General features: G+C 46.7%; 2 protein-coding genes across 8 annotated transcripts in view; one reads left to right on the top strand and one right to left on the bottom strand.

Annotated features, from left to right (window-relative positions):
* Positions 1-5,907, top strand: part of FSIP1 (fibrous sheath interacting protein 1) — a 194,615-nt gene extending 188,708 nt beyond the window's left edge. For 2 of the 7 annotated variants that reach the window (XR_005381495.1, XR_005381502.1), the window contains exons 13-16: positions 1,070-1,152; positions 2,405-2,646; positions 2,780-3,879; positions 5,749-5,907. The gene's annotated coding sequence lies outside the window, so the exon portion shown is untranslated. The remainder of the gene's footprint in view (positions 1-1,069; positions 1,153-2,404; positions 2,647-2,779; positions 3,880-5,748) is intronic. The other 5 variants (XR_005381496.1, XR_005381500.1, XR_005381498.1 and 2 more) reach the window with 5 other exon arrangements.
* THBS1 (thrombospondin 1) lies at positions 2,845-19,508 on the bottom strand. Its single transcript, XM_038580015.1, has 22 exons — positions 19,425-19,508; positions 18,835-18,930; positions 18,021-18,580; positions 17,038-17,113; positions 16,531-16,730; positions 16,288-16,410; positions 15,037-15,130; positions 13,541-13,714; positions 13,064-13,240; positions 12,560-12,733; positions 12,167-12,294; positions 11,902-12,054; positions 11,132-11,350; positions 10,379-10,486; positions 9,747-9,906; positions 9,479-9,597; positions 7,278-7,512; positions 6,872-7,099; positions 6,452-6,723; positions 5,973-6,070; positions 5,730-5,869; positions 2,845-4,935 (listed from the first exon to the last, which is right to left on the bottom strand). Exons 2-22 carry the CDS (start codon positions 18,899-18,901, stop codon positions 4,928-4,930), a joined length of 3,513 nt encoding a protein of 1,170 aa, XP_038435943.1. The 5' UTR covers positions 18,902-18,930; positions 19,425-19,508; the 3' UTR covers positions 2,845-4,927.
* Positions 19,509-19,704: the final 196 nt, after the last annotated feature.

Below are 19,704 nucleotides of genomic sequence, written 5' to 3'. Positions count from 1 at the left end.
TAAATAATAAATAATTATTAAAATATTAAATAATTTGTTGCTGCTCCTCCACATTAGACTTACAGATGTCATAGAGACAACCACCTTCTAGTTAATAATTTAATATACAACTATTATGAAAGAACCATATAAAGAAGTCTTCTAAATCTTCTTTTTGGTCATGCTTATGCTACACTGGTAATAGATGGACAATACCCTTAAATACATGGTCATTAATCAAAATGCCATAAATATCATAAAGAGGGGGCAAAGGGAAGATACTGATATTTTTTTCCAGAGTGCCCTGAAACTTAGAATGCAGCAAATAAAGATTGGCTATTTAAGAAAATTTCTATTTTAAAAGTTTTGTCGAGTTCCAAGTAAGTCATTGGATTCACAAGAAAATTTTATGTCAGCACTTTTTCCCCCCAGTGAATTGGTGGCTAGAGCTAGAAGTCCAATTTATTTCTGATGAAAAAGAAATGAGCTGTATTGTTCTGCCTTTAATGAAGTTTGGAGTGATAGGAATGTAGATGATTATTTTTTGCTCACATGTTTTCATCTACTGATAGTGGATGATGTTAATGATCGCTTATATCACATTTCCTTGACTTTAAAAAATGAATTTTTTACTATTTTCAGAGGAATCAACAGGCAATTTCTTTTTTGAGCCTCCCCTTTCAGTTTACATTAAAGTAATTGTGGTTCATGTTGATGTCCATGTGTGACTGTAACTTATCTTGATGCTAAGAATTTTGTTGTGTGGGTACTGGCAGAAATTAAAGTCATGCTTTTAGACTCTCCTAGGAGTGACATGTGCATTATAAGGTTTGAGTCAAGGGAGAGGTGACCTGGGTGGGAACTTGGAACGATGACAGAGAGGAGCCAATTTTGGCCCATCAACCTTTTCAAGAAGGTCAGCTTTCTAAACTTGTGTGCTTCTGGTATATGAGTGTGTGTGTGTGGGTGGGTGGGTGGGGGGGAGTCGGTGTTTAAGTATGTGTGTGGGGGGGTGGGAGATGAGAGCTTATGGCTTTATAATGTGTTTCTGCAAACGGTATTTGGGGTATAGTGAGCCTTTATGTTATAGGATTTTAAGAGAAGGGGAGGAAGACAGAATGATCTTGAGTAATGGATTTTGCCATTGAAAGAGGGGACACCATTTCATAGCAGGTAAATTGAAAGTTCCTCTAACAAGGATTGGTAAGTTATACATATAATTCAGACAAGATCGGGTGAATTCAGGGGTATAATATAACTCAACATGGAGGCTCCAGAGTTGTTTTTTTTAACCCTGAAAGGGAGAGAAAGTGTTATTAAAAATCATTGTTTTTAAGATTTCCTCTAGACCTGAGTCTTTGCCCCAGAACAAGATAAAGAAAAGTAGGAAAGAGTATCTTCAGGATCTTAAAATTTGAGATTTTTCTGCTAATCACTTCTCAAGAAACCTACTGGCACCAGCTTTATTGTAAATTCCCATAGGACCTGAGGTTTATTGTCCTTCAGTCCAAATCTCAAACACATGTAAATAAACTCTTGGAGCAGGAAAAAGCTATCACCCTGATGGCATAATTTTCATTTTTAACAAGCCCTTTATTTCAATTCAACCTACTGATTTGAAGGTCAGTCTCCGAGTAAACTTGGAACATGCCTAGGAAAGAAGCTCCTGTTTCTATACACTTTTTTGGTCCAATCAGGATCTTCTCAGTTACTGTAGGTTTGCTACTTCAAAGTGAATTAGAATTCTCTCCCAAGACTTGCTTTGGTTGTGCTCCTCTGAGAAAGAATGAGGTTCTGTTTCAAAGAGTTGCCTTTCAAATCAGTGTTCCAAACTCTGTAACCCTTTCTGATACCTTCTAGTTCTTGATTCTTCACCTGGGCACCATGGAATGATTTGGAAACTTATATGTGGTTATGTTCCCTTGGATGGAGAAGTATTTTTAGAATGAGAGACAAAAATCAACGAGAAGAGTCTGTTAACCAGTCATTTCTAGTGTTTACTGGACCCCGAAGCCTGACCTTTAGCCTACTCCTAGGATTTCTGATTCTACCGGTTATCAAAGCTGGAAATTAATCTGTCAGTATTCAACAGTCATTGTTAGCTCACCCAGAATTCAAGGTCTGCTTTAGTCTGCTCTGCAAAAACTGATTTGATACTTTATATGTATCTTTGGGATTTCTTATGAATTCTTTTTTAGTCCTGTTTTTGACCAAAGGTGAATTCATTCTCTAAAAGGTGAGGTCTATAGAGTTTGGCCCAACTTTGTAAGGACGGTTCCTCCCTCCTTAGCAAGTACTTCTCATGCTTCTCCACAACATGCAGCTGTGTTGCCCATCCAGCGCTGTAATTCATGGGTCAGAAAATGTAGCTGTGAGAATTGCGTGCACTTCCTGTGTTTTTTCCCATTTTCACTGTTCTTTTTAGAAACAGAACTGTACTTTGGAAAGGATTCAGTAGGACATTTGATTACCTTAGTAAAATACAAAATATCCTGGTGGGGGGTCCACATCTTAAAAAAAAATCTTGGAAAGGACTCTTCAGGAGGCTCCACACCCAGCATGGAGCACGAGGGGCTTGAACCCAAGACCCCGAGATTAAGACCAGAGCCAAGATCAAGAGTCAGACGGCTAACCTACTGAGAGCCACTCAGGCATCCCATCTGGCAGGTAATGTTTTGTTCTTATTCCACAAATCCAGCAAATGTGTTTCCTAAAAAAATCAGTCTTCAATTATATAGGAACTGGGAATGTTACTACTAGTTCTTGTAATGTGTTCTTGTGTATGCTCTTATTGATTTAGGAATAGACTTTACCCACACCTCCTAACAAAGCCAGCAGAGAACAAATAAACATGGATACGGTAAGTATAAATATAAATTTCCATATGATTTATTGTTGTTCCTTGTACATAAGAAACAGTAATATACAACTTACACTGCTTTAGAATGTAAAATGGATAAAAATGTGTACAAAAAAAAAGCACATTCCTAGAAAAAGGTATTGGCAAATAGTAAAAACTGGGGGGAGGGGGTAACAAGCAAAAAACAAATCAAAAAACAAAAACCCCAACAATTCTTCAATTCAGTGTGCAAACATTTTATAAAAATAGAAATACTAACTCTACAGGCAGTATTTCCTGATAAATTATTTAAATAGCATATCTACACAATCTGAGATCTATTCCAAGGGCAATGAGAAAATAATTTATAAAAATAAAGCAATGGTATATAAGATAGAAAAAAACAACTTTCAGAAAATGTATTTAACATTTCCATGCTATTTTCTTATTGGGAATACTTTTCTGCAAAGAATTTTTATACTATGTACAACATTGACTTTTTTTTTTTAAAGTACTACAGTAGCTTTAAGTTTGTAAGACACTTAAACTCTTTCTGCTTGATCCAAAAATTCTTTACTCAGTCACACAACAAATGAGGTAATATTTGTATAGAAGTTTCACCTTTTGTTATTTTTTTTTTTCTCTTTTGGAAAAACAAAAAAGTGTAGATACTTTTCTTCTCCCTGGAAATAGGCACAAGAGATGGGGTAAAACAGTTATGAAAGGCCTCGTGGCTTTCTTTGAAACTTAAAGACACTAGCAAACAGACAACTCATTCCACTTGACAAAGAAAGAAGATCCCAAATCATTCACTCTGAGCACAAAGTGAAGAGCATCTTGCTCTGATGTTCCTTGTGCCGTTCATGAGACATTGGTTGATAAATCTCCACTACCTGCTGTCAGACATTTTCCATATGAAACCTAGATTCCAGGTAGAACAGAGTTAATAAATAATCTGTATTTACAATCTTACAGTCATGAAGACTCCTAACAAAGCTGATATGGATAGTCCTTACGCTTCTTCCTGTTCCATGAATAGTCTTTCAGACAGATCCTCCAGAGTAAGTAAAAAATAAATATTTTATATTGTTAATTGTTAAAAAAAAAAAAAAAAAAAAAAAAAAAAAAAAAGTCTTAGAGTTGGAAAACTCCATGACACTCAGGAAAAAGAGATCAGGAATGTTTTAGTTGATAATTTTGTGCCTTTCTAACCATAAAAATATGAGCACAGCTGCCTATCCCTTTGGAGGCAGCCTGGTGCTCACTGAGATGGTAGGTGTTCGGATTTTCCTGCTACATCTGCACGAGCTACGTGTGGAATAAAACCAACAATTTCCTGACAACCAGGCAGGGGCAGCCAGCACATACTTCCACTGGCTCAATTCTCACTCCCTATTGTGGTCATTACTGGTGGCATGTAAGGGATGGGGATCCAGGAGGAAGTCCAGAAGCCAGTCTTTCCCTCCCTTCCCTGTTTCTAGTTAAGTGCCTATGTATGTGGGTTAGTCAGCTAACGTGGGTCAGCATCATGAAATCCAGCAAGAGTCTTTCAATCCCCTGAAAATGATTTAGTACCGAACACGTAACAGCTCCTCCATCTTTTCTTCATACAATCATCTTTTGGGGACACGCCCCCCACTTCGGGCTCGGGCCCCTGCTCCCCCTCTTTCTGAGGGAGTGTGTCAAGGGTGGTGTTTGGCCAATTCTAATGAGTCCTCCCTTCTCTCACATGCCTGAAAATGCTTTTGAGTCCACGTCTCAAAGAGGGCCTCACAAGAGCGCTCTACTCTGACAGGAACGGAGTGGATAGCCACTTGCCAGCCCAAGCAAGCGGATGCTTTTTTTTTTTTTTTTTTTGCTTTTTGAAAAGCACACCATGGTAACTGTTCATGCTCTTGGAAGATTCTCTTCGCGTTCAGAGGCTACCTGCCGAGTCTGATTTGGAAAATGGCATGGTCTCGAGGCAAGTCCCGTATTCTAGGTGTCCACAATGATATGCAAGCAGAGAAAAGGCAGGGAGGAGTGATCCTGGGGGTTTTCTTAAGCCCGTGGTTCCAGAAGGTGCAACACCAGCATTGGTTAGGATCAGTCTTTTGATCAACAGTTTGATTAGGAATCTGTTCAATAAACAAACATATAAGCCAATTAATTCATGAAAGTACTGGCTTTATCAGTTAATAAATCAACCTTAGTATATAGCTCTACTTTCATTGTGCCCAAAGTATAATTTAAGATGATCAACTTATTAAATATTAATGTGTTTATAGCCTGACCTTCCAGAGCTTACACTGTGCTTTCTATAGGCTTCAAGGTTAAAAAAAATTCACAAAGATGACATCATAATTTAAATCTTAAGTGAAATCCACCATCCTAAAGGCATCAGTCCTTGGCCTGGTAAACATTAAGCACTTATTGGAGATCAGGTCTGTGCTAGATTCAGTGCTCATGTAACCACAGAGAGAGAAAACAAAAAGCAGCTAAGGTTGGTAGTGCAAATTGAGCACACCAAAATGAAGGCAGTACTCCTTTCTCCTCCTACACAGGGAAATGCTGGGAAAGACTTCTTGGGCTAGTGGTGTGAATAGAGCTAAAGTGGCATGTAAGACACAGAATCAGGTCAACCTGAAGTAGTTTTCATGTGGTCCAAACTGTACAGGACTAGGTCTGTAGATTGTCTTTCCACTGTGAATGCGGGCAGAGAGACTGCTAAGCCAATTGAGGTTAACAAGGGGGGAGAATTTCATAAGCCACAGTTCATGGACCTTGTTCTTCTCATGGTCTTCAATAGCAAAGTACTGATAACCCTGGTCTCTAAAACCATCTTTTAAACAGATGTGCTTCCATTATTGGCACACTCAATATGACTGAATGAGAGATGTCAACTGTGCATTCACAGTAATGTTGCTCCTACCTCTGCATTCGTATTTCAGGTCAGAGAAGAACACCATTTCTTGAGAGAAGACGAACAACCCTAGCCTACCACCAGCATAAGTTTTGTCATAGATGGGTCCTGAATCAGCCATGATTTTCTTCCCTTCATACATCACCACGCTGCAGGAGAAAGAAAAATCTTGTTAATGACACCCCTGCTTTTTTGTCTCCTCTTTCTTCCCCATTGGTGTGACTAAGTGAAACCTAATCTGGGTGATCTTACCGAATGAAACCCGTCTTGGGCCGGTGGCTGAGACGCCATCTGTAGGCAGTGAAATCTTTCCAGCCTATGTGTCGAGGGTCATGCCACAGAGTGCGCACCTAAAGGAAGAAAAAGTTGAAACGTGGCTCCAGCTAGATTTCGATTTTGTTCTAGGAGAACTAGTACTTGAAAGGTACCAAGTGGACCTCAATTTAGAGGGCTGTGATGTTGCATTTTTTTCTAAGGGCTTTCATTTGAGTGTGCCCTTGAATGTCCACATAAGGCAGAAAGAGGGCAAATTGTGTTTGAAGAGGCTGAGGTGGTCTTCGGAGCTGAAGGTAACTCTAAGTTACAGCAAGCTCCCCTCTCAGATGCAGAACTTACTGCTGTAGTTGGTGGTGCTGGGCATTTGAGACCTAAGACCTCCTCAACCCCACCACCAGTTGGGAGTGCTGGCCAAGCACCTATCCACTCTTCCTTTCTTGGGGCCTTGTTCTTACCTGGCCAGGGGTGTTTCCTGTGTGCCACAGGGCATTCCGCAGGTGCTCGCCTGGCCCGGTGGTAGAGTTCACGACTTTCACGGAAAGGCCAGAGTATCCCTGAGCCCGAGTGGGGTTGGTGTCCCAGTAGGACTGTGTGACTTGCTTCCACATCACCACATAGAAGCGGCTGCTAGACTGGTAGCCAAACACAAATCCAGCATAGTCATCATCCCTCTCTGTGTTGATGAAGAAGGTGCCACTAAAGTCCACAGCATTGAACTCATCATAACCTAGGAAAAGGAGACCAGAGCCAGGTTAAAAGCTGCAGCCTTTAGAAGCTTCTGTCACATTCCCAGACATCCTTAGTACCTCAGGGATACATGTAAATGCTCGGTTTTAGATTTGCCTCTTTCACATATGGAGAACTCGCTAACTCACCTACAGCAAGTCCAGGATCACAGTTGACGGTCTGGACGAGTTCTTTACCCTGATGACGTACCACCCAGTTAGGGTCATTTTGGGATGTCCCTTTGGGATCTAGAGGAATCATCTGGAATCTGCGGAAATCAGTCTCGCTGATATCAATGTTTTCAGGACAGATGTCATCAATGTCTGGCACATTGTCATGGTCAAAATCGTCTTTGCAAGCATCCCCTCGACCATCACCTAAGGTCAAAAAAGTAAGTTCAGTGAAATTCTGAAAACTTCTTGGTGTCAGAAATTCACTATCTTTAAAAGTTGGCAGCTAGTCTCTTCATCTTCTCAAATACGATTAGTTTTGCTTTTATTCTCAATCCAGAGAGCCATGGTGTTAGTCACTTAAAAAGTAGCTCCACTGACTCACCATCGGAATCCTTCTGGTCAGGATTGGGCACAAGTCTGCAGTTGTCCCTGTCATCAGGAATGCCATCATTGTCATCATCATGGTCACAGGCATCTCCCTTGCCATCTTTGTCATGGTCAGCTTGGTTGGCATTGGGCACATAGGGACAGTTGTCCAGGTTGTTTTGGTGGCCGTCTTCATCAATATCCTGATTGTTGTCACAGGTATCTCCAATGCGGTCTGAGTCAGAGTCAAGCTGAAAGAGACAGAAAAGAAGATGAACTGAAGTATAGGTCATTAATGTTAAAGATGACTTATGGAAGATTCTCCAGTGTTTGATATGGCCACTGGGGTTTCAGGTCTGTAGGCACCTGCCGAAAGAGTAGTAGTAAAATTTCCTTAATCCTTGGGGTGCCTGGGTGGCTCAGTCAGTTAAGCACCTGGCTCTGAATTTCAGTTCAGGTCATGATCTCAGGGTGTTGGGCTTGAACCCCCATTGGGTTCCACACTCAGTGTGTGGTCTTTTTGGGATTCTGTCCTTTTCCTCTTCCCCTTCCACTCCCTTCCCACCCCCCCAAAATAAATCTTAAAAAAAATTCTCTTGATCCTTGATTTTCATGTTAAGTTTTTAAAGAGATTCAGAGTTTTTAAATATAAAGCTTTCTAAATTAATCACTAAGGTGCCTTACTTTAACAGACCAAAACTTTAAGATTTCAGTCTGTTAACTGCTTGCTTTGAAACATTAAATGTAGTTCTTTGGGTCATTTTCTTATTTTCCATTGCAAGTTTCAGTTGTAAAATTGTTGACAGGTCCACTTCTGCTCTAGGTTATTGAATCATGGAAAAACATGGCACTGCTTTTTGTATATCCTGGGTCACGTGTATGGCAGGGATCAAGGATTTTTATTAAAACTTTTTTGGTGGGCAGCCCTGGTGGCGCAGCAGTTTAGTGCCGCCTGCAGCCCGGGGTGTGATCCTGGAGACCCGGGATCGAGTCCCACATCAGGCTCCCTGCATGGGGCCTGCTTTCCCTCTGCCTGTGTCTCTGCCTCTCTCTCTCTCTCTCTCTCGCTCTGTGTCTCTCATGAATAAATAAAAAATAAAAAAAAAATCTTAAAAAAAATAAAAAAATAATAATAAAACTTTTTTTGGTAGTTTTATACCTCTAGTCTGTGAGGGTTATTTGCTGGTTCAGGTAAAGTCAAAATTCTAAGTTTTTTCAAAACTATTTCTTGCTACTTTCATATTTAGTGAGCATGGGATGCTCAGAGATTATTTATGCATATTGGAATTTTTCTTCCCAGTAAGATTTACATAATGCCTGGTTATAAATATTAGAATCGGAGAAACAAAACCTCCATGGAGACTGAATGATATTAAATAAGTTTATGATAAGACCCAAACTGAAAATAGAGGCCTCGATGCCATCTGCTCAGCAAAGCTATCCCAGAGCATTACACTTTCCTATTATGGCCTCACAGCTAGTTACCCTGTTGCCTTTGGTCTTCCAGGACCTCATGAGAACAAGACCTCAAAAACAAGTGTTAGGAGGAAAAAGCTGTATTTATCATTTCTGTGATCTTATAAAGCTTCCATTTTTAAAAAGCTGGTCTCCCAAATTTTTACAGCAAAGCATTTTAGAGAAGAAATGCCTTAACTTACACTGCTGGAATATGATGGCCAATTACATGTGAAAAGAAATAGCTCCAGACACAGAAACTGTTCTGGCTAATGTCTATTTGTAGCACTCCCTCACACAGAACGATTGATTTGCAATGCCAAGTAATTTTGAAGAATGACAAACAGGTTTTGGAGGTTTCTTTAGGTTTTGGAGGTATTCTTAAGTTGAGGTTTTCTTACAACCAGATTTTATCATTAGCTGTGAAAATGGTTATTGATTTTCCTTAAGGATATTTCCCTTTCATCTTAGTCTTAGAAATGGTTAATATTACTAGAGTTATCAGATTTCTGCATTGTATAATTTGGCAGATCACACAGAGTAAGCCCTTATAGGACTGAAATTATCTAGGGGATGCTCTCATGCAAAGAGCTCCCATGATATATTTCATGCTCATGAAAATACTGCAATTGGCTTTGAGACCTCTGAGAGCCCTGGTCACGAAATAATTTGAACTTTAAAAAAAAAAAAAAAAAAAAAAAAAAGACCTAGAAAGAGCTATTCCAGTAACCCACTGGAAGATTCTCAATGGAGTCCACCTACCTGATCTGGATTATGTTCCAGGGGGCAGTTGTCACACTGATCTCCAACCCCATCCATATCAGTGTCCCTCTGGTCCACATTGTAGACATACTGACAGTTGTCACGTTCATTGAGGATACCTACAGAGAACAAGTGACTAGTAAGGGCTGGAATCTCCAGCCTCTGGGGTGTCAACAAACCACACCCCATAGCCAGGGCTGGAGAAAGGTCAGGTGAGAGCAGAGTGTGGTCACCACCACCAGGTCTATGCTGTCAGGGAACGCCTTACCGTCCCCATCGATGTCTGCGGCGCAGGCATCTCCTTCCCCGTTGTTGTCCGTGTCAGCCTGATCTGGGTTGTGGTTGTAGGGGCAGTTGTCACAGCGGTCTCCGACATCATCTCTGTCATAGTCATACTGGGCTGGGTTGTAATGGAAAGGACAGTTGTCCTGCAAAGCAATGGAGCATTTTAGGATACTGCCCATGAAACCAGCTCAAGCCTCGAAGCATCTGTGTTACATAAAACATTTTCTACTTCATCCTCGCTATACCAGTTAAAAGCCAGGGCCCTAATGGATGAAAAATAGATTCCTGTTGCTTACAAGTCAGTGAAATGTAAATAAGGGCACCGCCCCAGTTTTCCATAGGCTCAAAATGAATTTTACTGCCATTTAGGTTAGAACATGAAACCAATCTGGGGAGCAGAGAGTATCATCTGTTTACATGTTGTAATTTCTTGGTCAACCTGGGGGGAGGGAAGGTTGTGATGGGAAACCAAAACCCTCATTTGAGATCTTCTCTCGGTAGCATCTAGGTGTTCAAGCTACCCCCAAGTAGCTCTGAGTTGGACAGAGTCTTGGAGTCTTGTAGCCTGCTGCTACATAGAGGAGGTGAAGGAAAGAGGCCAGGACATATCCTTACCCTGTCGTCTGGGATTTTATCATTGTCATCGTCGTCATCACAGGCGTCGCCAATCCCGTCCTTGTCATAGTCTTCCTGCCCAGAGTTGGGAAGGTTGGGGCAGTTATCCTGGAAAGAGAGGATGCGCATGCATGATGGCTGCTATCTGTGTGTCCTTTGCTCAGCCCAGGCCCCCAGACGCCGCATCCAGACCAGGAATGCTGCCCTCCCTGCTAGCACCTTATTGTTTTTAATGGGAGGACAAGAAATTAAGCATTTTCTTGGGGGATGTGTCATTTGTAAGAATGCCCTGTGCTTTGTACTTGCTGGGAGCATAAGTCCTGCCCTGTGGGTATCTGGAAGAGCCAGGAACATTTTTCCAGAGAAAAGAACCAGCTCTGGAGCATACCGGCCAAAAGGGCCTGCCCTATTCTTGTTTGTGGCACCGAGGGATTTAATGTTAAGACTTTGTGCTCTTTTGGGGCACCTGGTGGCTCAGTGGTTGAGGGTCTACCTCTGGCTCAGGTCATGATTCCGGGGTCCTGGGATCAAGTCCCACCTCGGGCTCCCTGCAGGGAGCCTGCTTCTCCCTCTGCCTGTGTCTCTCATGAATAAATAGTCTTTTTTTTTTAAAAAAAAAAACTTTTTCTGCCTTTGTGTGATTTCATCTTTGATTCATTTCCTAATTTTAAGCATAAAAAATTCCTCAGCCTCTTCCTGGGGTTAGGGCTATGTTCCTTCTCTCAGAAGGCATGGAAGGGAAGTCAGCTCTACCTTTTTGCAGTGGTAGGTGGCATTGGCCACGCACACCAGGTCCTCATTGGGCCAGCCGTCCAGGTCTGTGTCCTCCCCACAGATGATGCCGTTGCCCGCATAGCCGGGCTTACACTCGCAGCGATACATAGGGTCGCTGTAGTGGCCCAGGTAGCTGCACTTGGCATTCTTGTTGCAGTCATGTGTCCCATCTGTGCAGGGGTTCCGGGGCTTACACACCTGAGGGCACAATGTCCTGATGTTAACGTAGAGCCTTCAAGAGTCCCTGTGTCCCACTCATCCCCAAGAAGACAGAGGCTCCATGAGAAGGAGTGTGGGGTACCTCTGTCCCTCTTCTCCCCTTGTGGATGTACAACAAGCCCATCTGCTCAGGATTTATTCCAGAGCAGCAGTTTCAAATACGATAGGCTATTGTCCCCCTCCCAGATTCATTCAATTCTAAAACCCAGGGACGCCTGGGTGGCTCAGTGGTTGAGCACCTGCCTTCGGCCCAGGGTGTGATCCTGGAGTCCCAGGATTGAGTCCCACATCGGGCTCCCTGCATGGAGCCTGCTTCTCCCTCTGCCTGTGTCTCTGCCTCTCTCTCTCTTTCATGAATAAATAAAATCTTAAAACACACACACACACACACCAACAATTCTAAAATCTAGGCCGTCTGCTCAGCCCTCTCCCCGTTTTTGTGAAGGCTGTGAAAGGACAGGTTTCCCTTTCCTGGCTGTTTCAGCTGAGGCACCCCCTCTACTCTGGGCCAGCAGCCTAGGCCAGTCTACCTGTTTGTGGGCGGTGGCATGTTCTACACCGCGGCCGAAGGGCTGCGGGCCTGTGAAGCGTGGTGGGCAGGGCAGGCAGTTGTAGCCGGGGTCCGTGTTCTCGCACCTGTGCTCTCCGTTGTGGTTGAAGCAGGCGTCAGGGACTTCTTTGCACTGGGGGAAGAAACAACAGTTGGCCCCATGATCAGATACGTGGACCCTGGGAGGTGACAGGGACAGCTGAACTGCTTTCCAAGACCCAGTAACTCAGCCAGGACTTCCTTACCTCATCCACGTCTTTGCACTGGATGCCATTCCCGCTGTAGCCCGGGGGGCAAGTTCCACATTTCCAGCTGCCATCGCGGTAACTAGTACACTTGACCCCAGCAAAGCAGGGATTGGACAGGCATCCATCTGAGATCGGGGAGACGGGCAAATGGTTGGTGTAAGTGGCTGTTGTTGGCACACATCACAAAATACAGTGGGAAACCTTATAGGGTAGATGGGACCTGTCACTTGTTGAGACTACTTGGAAATACCAGAGGGACAATGCACCCCAAATACTCAGGACCATTCAGAGCCAGAGCGCTTCTGCCTTGAATGCTGACCATGGATTTCAGTTAAACAAAGAAAAAACAAACTCCCAAGGGTGCTTTTATCCTGGGGCTGCATGACTCACCAATTGGACAGTCCTGCTTGTTGCAAATCTGGTTTTCGGTCGCATCACCGACACAGTCCTTGCCTCCAAACTGGGGTGTGGGGTTGTTGCAGAGCCGGCTACGTTTCTGCACCCCTCCTCCACAGGTAACGGAACAGATGTCCCACAGTGACCAGGGACCCCAGCCTCCATTGACTGCAAGCAAGTGAACCACATGTAAAAAGTGAAGGTCAATTTTCAAAACACTCCAATCTGTCCTAGAAGACACTCCTAAATTTGTTCAAGAAAACCTCTGCTCCTCGGACACACGAAGAGGTGGTCTGGGAGGAGGGAGAGGTTAAGATGGTTTCCTTTGCTTTTTATTAAAAGAAGCTGCTGAGCATGCAGAACTTGGCCTCTACTTGTTCCCTAGGAAGTAACCTTTCCCCCGTTTATGACCCACCCAACCAGAGGCCGCAGATGCCAGGCATCCGGCGGGGCGGAGCTGCTGCTCAGCCCCGGGTAGTGTGGCACGCTCTCACTTACTGGGGCAGGCATCTTTCTTGCAGGCCTTGGTCTCCCGGGCTTCGCCTTCACATGGTTTCCCGTTCATCTGGGGGCTAGGAGAATTGCAGAGTCGAATTCTAGTGATCACACCATCACCACACGTCACGGAACAAGACGACCACGGGGACCAGTGGCTCCAGCCGCCATCCTGTTTAACTAAAATACAAAGCTGACGGTTATAGGGCGCTGGCCACATGTCAAACTCTGTGCTAACTGCTTTAAATGCATTGCCTAAATGAAATCCTTAAAAGAGCCCTACGAAGAGTTATTATCATCCCCAATTTGCAATTGAGGAAAGAGCCTCAGGGGGCGGGGGGTAAACTGGGTTCAAGGGTGCCCAGGTGAGCAGAACTGGGGTTCAGACTCTGGCAGTCTAGAAACCGTATCCTTGGCCACTATGCTCTCTGGATGAGGACAAGCCTGTGCTCCACACTGCCATGCGGCCAGGGTGCTCACATCTCTTGTCGCACTCCTGAATGTGGCAAGTCCGCGTCTGGACGGAGGAGCCCTCGCATCGGTTGTTGAGACTATCACAGGAGCGCCCGCGCTGCTGGATTCCATTGCCACATGTCGCAGAGCAGGAGGTCCACTCGGACCATGGGGACCAGCCATCATCCGCAGAGTCGCTGGCTGCAGAGGAAGTGGGTTCATTAGTGTGTGATCAAGACAAGCTGTTGGTTAGCTAGTGCTCTCTAGGACCTTCTTCCTTTGCCAGAGGGCTAAAAGCCATGTCTGTCTCAGGCCACCAGCGCAGGTTTATCCCCTCACCGGGTAACGGAATACCAGGCCAGGGCTTTCTCAGTGTTTCAATGAGGTGCTCTTTCCTGACCTAAGAGATCTTGCTAGGCATTTCCAGTCTCAGGCTTCCAAGAGTACTAGATGTGTAGGCAGCTCGGAGTCACTTTGGACTGTCAAGGGAGCCAGACCACGTGTTTGGCAGACAAGCCTGAAGGCAGCGAGGCTGCTGTTGGCCCTGCCTCCAACTCTGTCATCAGGTTAATCAGTGTGCAGCTCCTCTTACCCTAGCATGTGGGGCCTTCTCTGTACATATTTTCACAAGAGAAGGGGTTTGTTTACCATCTGCCTAGGTCCCAGGACTACAATCACATGTAGCTGTATCAGACAAAGACAGAGAACTGGTTTCTCTGGCCAGCAGCTGGAAGTTTTCCTAACAGTCCCGATTCAAGTTTAAGACGCCACTAGTCTCCAACTAGCTTTGTTCTCTTTAGCCCACACCTGAAGTGAAAGCTGAAGAGAAGCAAATAGGTGCACAATAATCACAGTGCCAAGATCACCAACACGATCCCTGGAGGAGACAGCTTATTCTGAGCTGGTGACCAGCTACGTGGAAGGGTCGGGGTGGGTGGAGGGGTAGGGGAAGTGCTACTTCCCCACTTCATTTCTTATCTCAATTGTGCTGAATCATTTTTAGGACTTGTATATACTACATTATCGTCTCAGCAGAGTGATGAATTTATATACTGGCAACAGAAACCGGGGGATAGGGTGCCATGGAACAATACAGTGCCTTATTTCTGCCAGTGCCCCATACCTGAAACTGCAGTTATTCTTAGGCCTCTTGCTCATGCAGATAAAATGGATACAACTTTCAGGCCCTAAATTAAGTGCAGCACTTGCATGTTGGACCATCAATTTATCTGGTGAGCAGATTTTTCTTAACTCTAGGCCATGACATCAAATTCTAAAATTTAGAGCTATTGCTGCTACAAATTCGTCTCTCCTTTCCTCTGAGCATCAAGTCAAAATCGATAAGCTAGGGTGAGATCTTTATTGCCTATATAGAGCAGCCAAGTCATCAGTTAACCAGATGCTGCAGCAGGAAACTGAGTTAAAACACACCATGGAAATGGGGGTGGGGTTCCAGCGGTCTTGTGTTCATGGAGAACTGACCCTTGTCACTAAAGAATGGTCATGCAGTTTTAAGAACTTACGCCAACACCGTGGGCAGCATTCTCCGTCAGGAACTGTGGCGTTGGAGCAGGGCATGATGGGGCAGGACACCTTCTTGCAGATGGTAACGGAGTTCTGCAGGAGAAAGGGGTTACAAAGCATGTTGCAAGCAGAAGTTTATAGACTAATATTTTAATTACAAGATAAAACCGAGTCGGGCTGTAAATGCTCCAGTGGAAGGAGTTTAATACGTCTTATGTGCAGCCACCATATTGTGCAGACAGTTCTAGTGCTAGTCATCATTCCCTTCCTCGGAGAGTTCTTTAATTGCTACCAAATGGTAGAAGTGACAACATGAAGAATTTATCCCTAGGGAACCACCAAATACCATGAGTCAAATCTTTTAGTCTGTGTCTGAAAATGAATTCAAAACTTACATGGGACTTTTAAATTTTATAATGTTGTCTATAGGGATGCCTGGGTGGCTCAGCAGTTGATTGAGAGTCTGTCTTTGGTTCAGGGCGTGATCCCCGAGTTCCGGGATCGAGTCCCACATCAGGCTCCCTGTATGGAGTCTGCTTTTCCCTCTGCCTGTGTCTCTGCCTCTCTCTCTCTCATGAATAAATAAAGTCTTTAAAAAAAAAAAAATACAATGTTCTCTATAGAGAAATGATCAGTGAGCATTTCTTTGTGTATAGATCTGGTTTTATACCATGTTGAAGAATGGAAATAAAATTGGCTCCCCAATCTAGCAATCTGTGCTTTACATTTAAACTGGACTTTGTTCAGCACATCAGGCAAACTGCCCAGTCTCCCGGCACTGGTTTTGGGGTGCTAGGGACACACACACTGCAAGCAGTGCCATCTGAGCTAAGTAGACAGTTAATGTCCTACCACTGTTGGGCTAAGTGATTTGAACAATCACGACTGTATTAAGGGAATCCCAGTGTCATTGCCAAATACGAGTCAGGGTTGGGGAGATAAAAGGAATGTTCTGACCAGGTTTTATTTCACTGACATTCAACACTTAGCCTTTGAACGAAAGTGGGTAAATGACTCCAATGTCTTAGATTTTTTTCCTTTAGATACTTAGCCTAGGGTATAATTAAGACTTTGAAAAACTCAAGATTCTATGGACGTCACAATTACATCTTGAAAACAAAACAAACCCCACTTCAGTATTTGGCCATGGAGCATAGAAAGAGCTGGTGCGGCCATCTGGGTCTAGCCCATAGAGTTGGGCTTTGAACACATGCCATCGCTTCCTATTTCAGTCTGGAATGAGCCCTTACCTGACAGCGGCACTCGGTACAACTATCGACGGTCCACTCCTCATTGTTCCTGTACTGAACTCCATTGTGGTAGCAGAGGGGAGGCCGCCTCAGCTCAATGGCCAGTTCTTTGTTCTCTTCAGTCTGGAAGGGGGAGAAAGGTCATTAGTGTCTGTCTTCATTTTTTGTCATTGGGGGCAGGGGGGCATCTGTGATGCCCCTTCAGGTGCTCGTGCCCAAGGGCTGGGAGCCGAGGCCACTGACCACTTTGCGGATGCTGTCCTGAAGTGTGGTCACAATGGTGCGCAGGCCCCTCAACTCCAGAACCATGCTGGATAGCTCATCACAAGAGATGCCGCAGATGGCTTGCAGATCCTTAGTCTTGTGGCCGATGTAGTTAGTGCGGATGGCGGGGCTGGAGCCATTTACCACATTGTTATCGAGGGTGAGGAGGACGTTGGTCGCTGCCAAGAAAGAAAGGAGTACGATGAGAAAAGTATTGGCAGATCTTCACACAGCTGCTCTCACAAGCCAGTCTCTCCCTCCCCCGCCCCCACAGTTCCTAATTGTAAAGATAGGACACCTGGGGTGAAGGATACACAAGGAGCAGGTGCATGTGTGTGGATTACTCTGAAGTCACTTGGGGTTACCTGGGGTAATTTATGCATGACTACCACTCCCTAAGGTTCTCAGCTTGTTTTAGGTGGACTCTCCTGAATGTCCTCATATGACACCCCCCCCCCCCCAAAAAAAAAATAGAAGAGTACTCACAACTGGAACAGCCTTTGTTTCTGAGAATGGCTTCTGGTGTGGTTCCAAAGACAAACCTCACGTTCTGCAGCACCCCCTGGGGGCAGAGGACACACATTACTTGTAGAGTGGTGGGGGTGGGGGTGGGGGTGGGGGTGCAGTTTATTCCAGGAAAAGCGCACAACAGAAGTTCTAAAATTTTAAAAGAGCTCCCTTTGAAGATCACCACGTCAAAATAACACACCAACGTCAACTGCCAAACAACTTCACAATCTTAATTGGGTTGTCCGCCAAGTCTTGAGTACTTTACAAAGAAATCCGTTATCTGCCTACTTGGGTACACAGGAAATGGGATCGGATACTAAGGACAGAGGATTTAATGACACTCTCCAGTGTCAAAGAGCTAGATGTGGGAGTTTCAAAGCCACAGTGGCAAAAACCTAGACATCCAGGCAAGGAGGAAGCCGCAGCCGCAAATAGCCACTATTTTAACCTTTGGGGACCGGCTCCTGAGACTGGCTCCAACCCCATGAGGAATCAAATGGCAAAGTGGTATTTATTCTGCTCTCCGTATCCATTTCAAGCTACATCACAATTGGCAGAACGATCTGAAAAAAGCTCTTTTCTTGAGGAGAGCATAAGGAGTATTTAGGACTTGAACAGGTGCTTATAGGAAAACTACTTGTTTCCTTTAGCGGTCTTCAAAGTACGGCACGCCCAGAACACAGGCCCCAACAGCTTGTGAAGCCCCAGCTTCACCTGGAATTTGTTAGAAACGCAAATGATCAGGCCCCATCCCAGGGGCACGGAATCTGAACCTCTGGGGATGCGGTGCAGCGCGCGTTTCACCGAGCCCTGCAGGTGATTCTGGTGCCCCTGGAGGCGTGGGAAGCACGGCTCTGGTCCAAAGGCGGGATCTCCTGTACTGGAAATCCCTGCCTCCCCCGCTACAGCCCTCCTGACAGGTCAGCAGCCGACCCCACGAACGGGAGGAGAGGCCTCACCTGGAAGTTGTCGTTGACCCCTCCTTTCGCGATGCGGAGTCTGGCCACGCTGGCCAGGTCCCTGGTGAAGATGCTCTGGATGGGGACATCCAGCTCGGCGTTCTCCATCTTCTCACAGTCAATGTACAGCTGGGCCCTGTCCTCCTGCACGAACAGGGTGATGCTCTTCCACTGGCCGGTGGCCAGCAGCGCTTCTTCCACCGACACCACGTGTTGCATGCCCTGCACGGTCAGGCTCAGGTCCAGGGTGCCGGCTCTGCCGTTGGAGACCACGCTGAAGACCTGGCCAGAGTGGTCTTTCCGTTCTATGGCCAGCAGCGTGCCTCGGGTCTTCTTCATCTGCCTCAGGGAGGCCAGGAGAAGGAAGCCTTTCTCTGCGCGCACAGCATCCACTAGGTCTTGGAACTTGTCATCAGGCACGGGGGGGATCAGGTTGGCATCCTCGATGCGGAAAGCTGGGCTGGAGGGGTCAGGACCCTTCACCAGCCGGCGCCCAGAGCCCCTCCGGGCAGCCCCCGTGAGTTCAAAGATGTCGAACACGCTGTTGTCTCCCCCAGACTCTGTTCAACAGGAGCAGGGCACACAGTGAGCCAACTAGGCTGAGGCCGGGGGTGCGGGGCAAAAGGGCAGGGCAAGAACTGGGCAACCACTGGAAGAACTGAATCCGCACTGTGGTCGGGGGAAGCTGCCTGCTGATGGTCCCCGAGGGCGCCGGGGGAAGGCTGGCACAAGAGAGCACGGGAGGGGGTGTCCTCGGGGTAACCGGCACCTCCTCATCTGCCCTCCCCGCTCAGAAGGTGTTACCTAGACTCACCTGGAAGGCGGCTGGAGGCGCACACACGCAACAGGAACAGGACGCCGAGTGCCCAGGCCAGCCCCATGGTGGAGCCGCTCGTGCCCAGCCGGGAGCCTGTAGCGGGAAGCAGACCCCGGGGTCAGAGCGGCCGCGCAGGGAGAGCGGGCACAACCGGGCGCCGGGCTTGGGGCCAGGGCCCTGGCGGATCCCCCTCTGGCCTCACGTCTGCCGGAACGAGGGGCAACAGTACTCACTTTGGACGGGGCATCAGGAAGAAAGAGTGAGGGGGGGAGACGGGTTTTAAAGTCGGGGGCGGGTGGCGCTGGGGCAAAGACCAGCAACCTGGGGGCTCTGGCTGGGGAAGTCGAGGGGGGGCAGGAGATGCGGTCTGGGGGCGCGGGGAGGCACGGGGAAGTCGAGACTCCCCTCCCGACGGCTCAGAGAGAGGTGTGGGGAGAAAGAAAGTCCTGGGGGGTCCTGACGAGCTGGTGTGTGAACCCCACGGCCGGAGGGGGGAGCCCGGGGGCGCGGGGCGGCGGGCACCGGGAGACCCGGGCTCCCCGAGGGCCGAAGCCTCGGGCTCAGGGCGGCTGAGCGGGGCGCCTCACCTGTGCGCTCGGGTGCAGCGGGCCGGGGCGGCGCCGAGTCCGGAGAGGCGCGGGGCGGGAGGCCGCTCGAGGCAGTGGCTGGCGGGGCGGCGGGGCGGTGCGCCTTTAAGGGCGCGCGCACATTCCTGGGGTTGCCTCCGGCCAATGGGAGGCGGCGGGGCCCGCGGGAGGGGGGCAGGCTGGGCCCCTGTCTCCGCCCCCCGCCGCCGCAGCCTCCCTTTCCAGCCGGAGTAGCGCGAGCGGGCGGGGGCGGGGGCGGGGGCGGGGGCGGCGGAGTCCC

The sequence above is a fragment of the Canis lupus genome, chromosome 30, assembly GCF_011100685.1.
Source record: "Canis lupus familiaris isolate Mischka breed German Shepherd chromosome 30, alternate assembly UU_Cfam_GSD_1.0, whole genome shotgun sequence".
Lineage (NCBI taxonomy): Eukaryota > Metazoa > Chordata > Mammalia > Carnivora > Canidae > Canis > Canis lupus.
The sequence above is the reverse complement of the archived record's forward strand: the minus strand, read 5'-3'. Positions and strand labels throughout refer to the sequence as shown.

What these genes read in the sequence shown, in the direction of transcription:
- THBS1 (XM_038580015.1), bottom strand. Translation starts at nt 18,901, where the DNA reads ATGGGGCTGGCCTGGGCACTCGGCGTCCTGTTCCTGTTGCGTGTGTGC. An exon ending in AGGACAGCATCCGCAAAGTG is followed by an intron (nt 16,411 to 16,530) that starts GTCAGTGGCCTC and finishes TCCCCCTTCCAG; the next exon opens with ACTGAAGAGAACAAAGAACT. An exon ending in GTACCGAGTGCCGCTGTCAG is followed by an intron (nt 15,131 to 16,287) that starts GTAAGGGCTCAT and finishes TTTCTCCTGCAG; the next exon opens with AACTCCGTTACCATCTGCAA.